At 38.8% G+C, this 6,737-nt stretch overlaps 1 protein-coding gene across 1 annotated transcript; it reads right to left on the bottom strand.

Moving 5' to 3' along the window:
• Positions 1 to 354: 354 nt before the first annotated feature.
• On the bottom strand, positions 355 to 6,260 carry LOC127445231 (fibrinogen alpha chain-like). The gene is made up of 6 exons (XM_051705130.1): positions 6,118 to 6,260; positions 4,426 to 4,536; positions 4,130 to 4,313; positions 3,849 to 3,994; positions 2,444 to 3,281; positions 355 to 1,234 (listed from the first exon to the last, which is right to left on the bottom strand). The coding sequence occupies exons 1-6, from the start codon at positions 6,169 to 6,171 to the stop codon at positions 534 to 536; spliced, it is 2,034 nt and encodes a 677-aa protein (XP_051561090.1). The 5' UTR covers positions 6,172 to 6,260; the 3' UTR covers positions 355 to 533.
• Positions 6,261 to 6,737: the final 477 nt, after the last annotated feature.

Raw genomic sequence — 6,737 nt, 5'->3', positions numbered from 1 at the left:
TAATAAAGAATGAGTAAGTGTTTCAAAACTTTTGACCAGTAGTGTATATTGAAGGATGGTAATTGACTTTTTTGTCATGAATATATTTTTTCTGTGGTCGGGATGGTAAATTGAAATGTAGGATATCATGGCAGAATAAATATGTTGTATTTATTGAATAGTTAAAGAAAAAATATTGCAATACCAAAATGAACACATTTTAAACCATTTTGTTGTGTATTGTGTTTTGTAGTCAACTGTTTACAGCTGCCAAATTGAGGCTTGTATGCAGAAATTACTATGATATTTTGATATGAATACTCTGATATTATGATATTAAGCAGATATTTTGAAATAAAGAGACAGATCCCTAACTTTAAAATGAACACATTTTTATTGAAAACATGAGGTACGTTTGCTGTGTGAAATTTACATGGCAACATTATAGATTTGCATCATCATAAAGAATGATACGATATGATGAATGAAACGTCAAAACACTGTGCATCTATACATATTCTCCATTAACTACTGTTTACTACCTCTTTAAAGGTTTAGACAGGTCTGATCTTCATTCTCACTTCTTTGAGGGAGTAATCAGCTGGTTTGAAGGGAAGCCACACAACTCCATTCTCGATTTCATATGGGACTTTGGTGCCAGCATCATACTTGCCTCCTTTATAATACATCCCATTGAGGTTGGCTGACTGGCAGTTATTGTACCACCACCCTCCACCATACATCTCTGCACAGTTCTCCTCCCACTTATCACTGTCCCTGTCAAAGGTGCTAAACTTCATACCAGCATGTGAAAGAAAGGTTCTCAGATTAGGCTGTCCCTTCACCAAAGCATCACCTGCGTCCCCCACGTAATCCGACACAGTCAGCGCAAATCCCTCTTCTTCTGATCCAACTTTAATATTGTACTCGGCATAGACCTCCTTTCCTTCCCAGTCTTGTAGCTCCACCCTCAGAAGACTGTCATACTGAGAGGTGAGAATGTGTAAGAACTTGTTCCCGATCCAGACCTCTCCCTTACCCTTCTGGTTTATCTGGCCAAAACCAGCCTGATACTCCTTCCATGTGCGATTGAAGTTAACAGACCCATCCTCCCTCTGCTGAACCAGAGCCCAGCCCCCCAACCCTGTGGCCTGGTCACAGTAAACCTCTACTTCCTCCTCCGATCCAGCCGGCTTTATTTTGAACAGCCCACTCTGACCGCCGTTCACATGCTTCTGCAGGATTTCAACGCAATCTGAAAGAAGATTACACACCTGCCTATTAGAGCAAAGCCACATTGAAAATTTGTCATAGAGATCAAAATTATTGTTCTCTTTTCACTAAAGGCTAATTCACACTGCCCCAACAAATGCTAGCAAGCATGTTTTTCCCCCTAAAAATAAAATTCTACCATCTTTTACTGTCCCTCATGTTGTTCGAACTAAATCCAATAGCCACCTATAGTGTGTTTTAAATACTGAGCTCAGTCCCGAATCGTATATTTCTGCACTATACTATGCCATTTTGCAGTGTAAGTTGTGTGTTCTCACTGAAAATGCGACGAAAAGATAAGTTCTATGAGTACCTAGCTGACGTACTTCTTCAACCATAAAAACTGAGCAGAACAATGCTTGACACTTCATGCGCTCAGCGGTCACGGCTTGCCCTACATTAAGGAAGAGGACGGGTTAGCTGGCCGCAATACTGACCTGACAAAACAATTGTACTTAATGGTAAATGTGGCAACTATCAAAGGATATGTAAAGACCACCTTGCAAATTATGAGTTTTATGCTTAACCTTACGCTGTGTGAATATGTATGTTTTTAAGTTATAAGTGTTGCACTTAGGTTGGCTAATCCGCTAAAGCTAGCGGCAACACATCGCAGGCATCTAAATGTAACTTCCATTAGCAGAAAATTGGCTAATGCTTCCGTGTTTTTCGCTTGTGTTCCATTTGAAACGATACTACAAAATTCATCCGGTAGTTGGCTGAGTTCATAATGCATAAGTACTAGTGCTTGACCAATTTATCAGTTGGCCGATATTATCTGTGAATTTTCCCCCTCTAAAATCGGTATCGGTCTAAAAAATCCCATATCGATCGGGCTCTAATAAGTACATCGTGTATAGTGCATCATTTGGGACACAGCTTTGGTGTTTGTTGGCATTTGTTGTTGCAGTATGTATTAGCCCTTTTTTAACTATTTTTATTTTTTATTTTGAAGTTCTTCAACATCGTTTACAACTTTTTCTGAATATATTATGAGCATTTGAATACAATTTAACATTACATGTTAAAAATACATGACTTAGTTTAGTCCATGACACCACATTTCCAAGAAGCTCTAAAGCAAACTCTTATTAACTTAGTATAAAGTATAAACTTAGTATTATCAAAAAAATTAACTTTAATGGTTCACAAAGTTTATGCTTTCTGAGTTTACAGTTTGACTTGAGTGTACCTCCAGCAACAACACCAGCCTTGCGATCGTCATGTGATTTCACACTTCGTGCATGGATGTCGGGAAAATCTTCTTCCACATCACCGCGCATGAATGCCCCGAGGTCCTCCCCAAAAAATGGGTCAACAGAGAAGGTGGTCTTTGAGAAACCTTTGCTTCCATCTTTGCTTCCACTTGTTTTTGAGGTAGAGATTGAGGTAGAAGGTGAGGAAGAAGATGAGGATAACTTTTGGGTATTGGTGCTAAGCCCTTTGAAGAAGTCTCCCCCAAAGCCACCTAGATCGTCTGTGCCGTGACTGAGAGTAGTGATAGACTTGCCATCTTGATCTGAAATTCCTTGCTTTCCTACAATTTCACAGCCAGGTCCAACATTTATTACCTCAAAGTGCTCGACAGGGCCAGTTTTGGTGTGTGTTACCACCTTGCGCTCCGACTTGGTGCACTGGAGATCTGACTTGGAGGGGGAAGAATGGGATGTATAAGGGGAATGTGAGTCCGTACCTGTGGGGAACTTGCTAACGGTGGCTGCAGATTCTGCAGTGGAACCTTCGGCTTCCAGAGAAAGCTGAATTTGACCCACGTCTCCAAAGAGCAGCTGCTTTTGCTCGGCAGTGCCAGTGCCTGGTCCACTTTTGAAAATGGAGGGCAACACTACGTCCTTTAATGGCCTGCTCTTCATGACTCCCAGGGCACTGACAGTTTCCACGCTCTGCACAGGCAGAGCATTCAGATTGTCTAATTGCTTGTCCAGTGCCACATAGCTTTCCCTGTCCACTGTGAACTCCCTGTAGCTGGCGCAAGAGCCCTTGCAGGCACGCAGCTTGATGTCAATGTCGACCTGTGCCAAGAATAATAATATTCAAAGAATTCACTGCAGAGTTCTTCACTTACATATAAAAAACATTATTCTTTAGAAGACCTAAAAAAAAATTATTTGGAAATTAAATGGATAATATTTTTTTTACTGAATAATTTATGTAAGTGCTTTAACAAATACACAGATTCACATTTCTTATTGTAACTGTGCCTAAATAATTCTTTAAAAAAAATCAAACAGTTTATGACCTTCTGTTTTTATAAACATTATGCCAAAAATGCTGTTGTATAGAACATTTCTTTAACTGATTTTGTTGGCATGTTTTTATAATTTCATTACCAAATGTCAAATTCTCATAAACCAGTGAATTTAAGTCAAAAGGATGCAATGGATTGAATGGTGACCTAGGCTGTCATTCTGCTTTACATCTCCTTTTGTGTCCCGTGGAAAAAAGAAAGTCATATTGGTTTTGCAGCAACATGATGGTGAGTAAATGATGACAGAATTTGCATGGTAAACTAATCCTTTAAAAACAAATTAGAGATTTTTTTTTTTGGTTTCTTTGTTTTTTTTTTTTTTTTTGCTCACCTCAAGTTTTTGCATTACTCCAACTTGATCCTTGACCTGTCTCTTTAAAGCTTCCAGTAACCTTAGTTGACGGTCAATTTTAATCTTTATTTCAGAAATCCTCTGTCTCAGCTGTTCGGCCAATGATGCATACCTGTTATCATTACCTAACCGGAAAGGGGATGGTTTATAACATCTGTTTTCTAAAAATACTTCAACGTTAAAAAATAAACTTAATCCATTGACATGAATCAAAATGATCAAAACTTAGAAATATAAAATATACTTCAGTTATTGCTTACCTGCATTAGAGGTCAGCCTTTCTCTCAGGTAACTGTAAGTCGTTTTGGACACTTGATCAGCCGAGGTGTACAGCTGCCTTCCCTCGTTCAGGAGATGACGAATCTTCTCGATCTTCTTGAGGAGATCGTGGTCAGCTTTGTCCATGAGGCCTTGAATTCGGCAGCCAGATGGACATTTGCTTCCCTAAAGAAATTAAAAGGAGTTTGCGATCTTTAGACAATTTATTTACAGTAATTGTTTAATTCTAGGTAGATAAATAGATAGACAGACAGACAGACAGACAGACAGAGCATACCCAGTCGTCATCTGTACACATAGGCCATTCTTTTGTCTTACAGGTCTCTTGTGCCTTGTAGCCATGCTCAATAGGACGGCTACCTCTCGGATCTACGACAGTATCCTCTGACTAAGAGAGAAAGAGAAAGGGAAAGCCAATGCTTTAAGTGTGTAAACATATTCTGACCAATACATAAAACATGAGTAGAGCTTGAGGTGAAATTATAGTAATAACACTATGTAACACAGTTTTTGTTCCAGGGTAGTAGGTCTTATTTCCTAATTGCTTATGCCTCAAAAGTATAGAAAATGGCTATTATTCCCCACAAACTTTGCTTTTGTGACCAGGACAGTGATATTTTGAAATTGACATATTTCCAATGAGAAAATGGGCGAATTTGTGTCTTTTTGTTCACATAAAGTCAGAAAAAAACAACAACATATGAATCCAAAATCCTTCTTTATCTGTGGTCCGACAAAGACCAGCCTCAGACAGCTTAGAGAAGAAGTCTTGAAGGTACTTGAAGGCTGCCGACTCCTTATCTAGAGCTCTGACAAATTGTTTCATAAGGCCCAATTTGATGTGCAGTGGTGGCATCAGCACCTTCCAGGGGTCCACCAGTGGCTCCCACTTGACGTTGTTCCTCCCCACAGAGAACTCGGTCCGCTGTGGCCAGCCCCACCTGTGGTAGTGCGCCTTGGTGTCCCTGCTGTCCCAAGGGCAAAGATAGCAGGGAAACTTGGTAAAACCGCCTTGGAGACCCATCAGGAATGCTACCATTTTGAAGTCTCCTATGACCTCCCAGCCGTACTCATCATACTTCAAGGCGTCCTGCAGGGTCTTGATGCTGTTGTAATCCTCTTTGAGGTACACCGAGTGAGCCAGGGGAAGAGGCGGGTACTTGTTACCATTATGGACCAGCATGGCTTTGAATATTAATTTAGTATAAATACATGTTAATTTGGATTCATATGTTGTTTTTTTCTGACTTTTTGTGAACGAAAAGAACAAATTCGCCCGTTTTCTCATTGGAAATAGGTACATTTCAAAATATCACTGTTCTGGTCACAAAAGCAAAGTTTGTGGGGAATAATAGGCATTTTCTATACTTTTGAGGCATAAGCAATTAGGAAATAACACATACTACCCAGGAACAACAACAAAAAATGTTGTTACACAGCATAATTATTGTGCTGAAGTTAAGTGTAAAGAAACAAAGATGTTATAACACTAATGAAAACATTTTCACATTGAAATTAACCTTCATGAAATATAAAAGTTAAATAAAAAACTTTATTCATGTAATTAATTAAAGAGAATATTAATTAAGGATTGAATATCATATGCTATTACTTCTTTAAGGCATAAAGGGGAAATCATTCATAATTGCCTTACGTCTAGCGACAGTTACTGCACTTACAAACACTTTCCCTTATAAAAATTACTGTGCGGGTACCAAGGTACAGTGATAGTTTCAGATAGTAGTGCAATTTTTCTTTGATATAGACCTTGGTACTCAATGATTACCATTTTGTATTCACACAACACTCCAAGATATTTGGAAAAAAAACAATGGTATTCTCATGTCATAAATAAAAAGCATGATATTATCATGGTACCATGTCCAAATGTTGGTACTATGGTACTTTATGTTACTTATTTTGTTTATTAGTGATTAGAGACCCACTGCATGTAGGAGAAGTCACTTACCAAAGCAGATGACAAGACTGCAACCAGGCAGAGGAGAGAGTGTGTGAGCTTCATGGTGTCTCTGTGTGGAATACTGACCCTCGCTGCTCACATATCCCATTTGAACCCTTATGATTGATCAACAGATTGACTCATTATTGACCACAGTCACTGTGTCCGAAGCCCCCGCATTTAGAAAATACTGAAGGTACACCCTGTTTTGACAAACTGGTGTAACACAAATTACATAACTCTCAACCGTTATCAAGTGGGTTATGGGAAACACTGTGTATGTGCTTGTCAAAGAACTGACACTCCAGTACAACTTCACTTAAGAAGCTAGTAGCACATTAATGGAATACATGGATGATTGTTCACTTAGGGGCCCTTTGGAGTGCTTCATTAAAATCTTGAAAAATGAAACTCCTAACTATGTTTCATCTATGTTACATAATTTATCACATATCCTACAACAAAGGTTTGATCGTTGCATTGATTAACTTCCAAATAATTATTTTATACTGTGTGTGATGGAAATGACATTTAGCACTTTTGGAGAAAATGTTGGACAAGCCCTGGACCTTCTAACATGGCATGTTAGCTGGCAGTCACTTAACTTTGAATATAGAACAATAAAAGGA

The sequence above is a fragment of the Myxocyprinus asiaticus genome, chromosome 8 (genome assembly GCF_019703515.2).
Source record: "Myxocyprinus asiaticus isolate MX2 ecotype Aquarium Trade chromosome 8, UBuf_Myxa_2, whole genome shotgun sequence".
NCBI lineage: Eukaryota > Metazoa > Chordata > Actinopteri > Cypriniformes > Catostomidae > Myxocyprinus > Myxocyprinus asiaticus.
This window is presented reverse-complemented; position numbering and strand designations above follow the sequence as displayed.

What these genes read in the sequence shown, in the direction of transcription:
- LOC127445231 (XM_051705130.1), bottom strand. Translation starts at nt 6,171, where the DNA reads ATGAAGCTCACACACTCTCTCCTCTGCCTGGTTGCAGTCTTGTCATCT. An exon ending in AAGGCTGACCTCTAATGCAG is followed by an intron (nt 3,995 to 4,129) that starts GTAAGCAATAAC and finishes CTTTCCGGTTAG; the next exon opens with GTAATGATAACAGGTATGCA. An exon ending in GAGTAATGCAAAAACTTGAG is followed by an intron (nt 3,282 to 3,848) that starts GTGAGCAAAAAA and finishes TTCTTGGCACAG; the next exon opens with GTCGACATTGACATCAAGCT.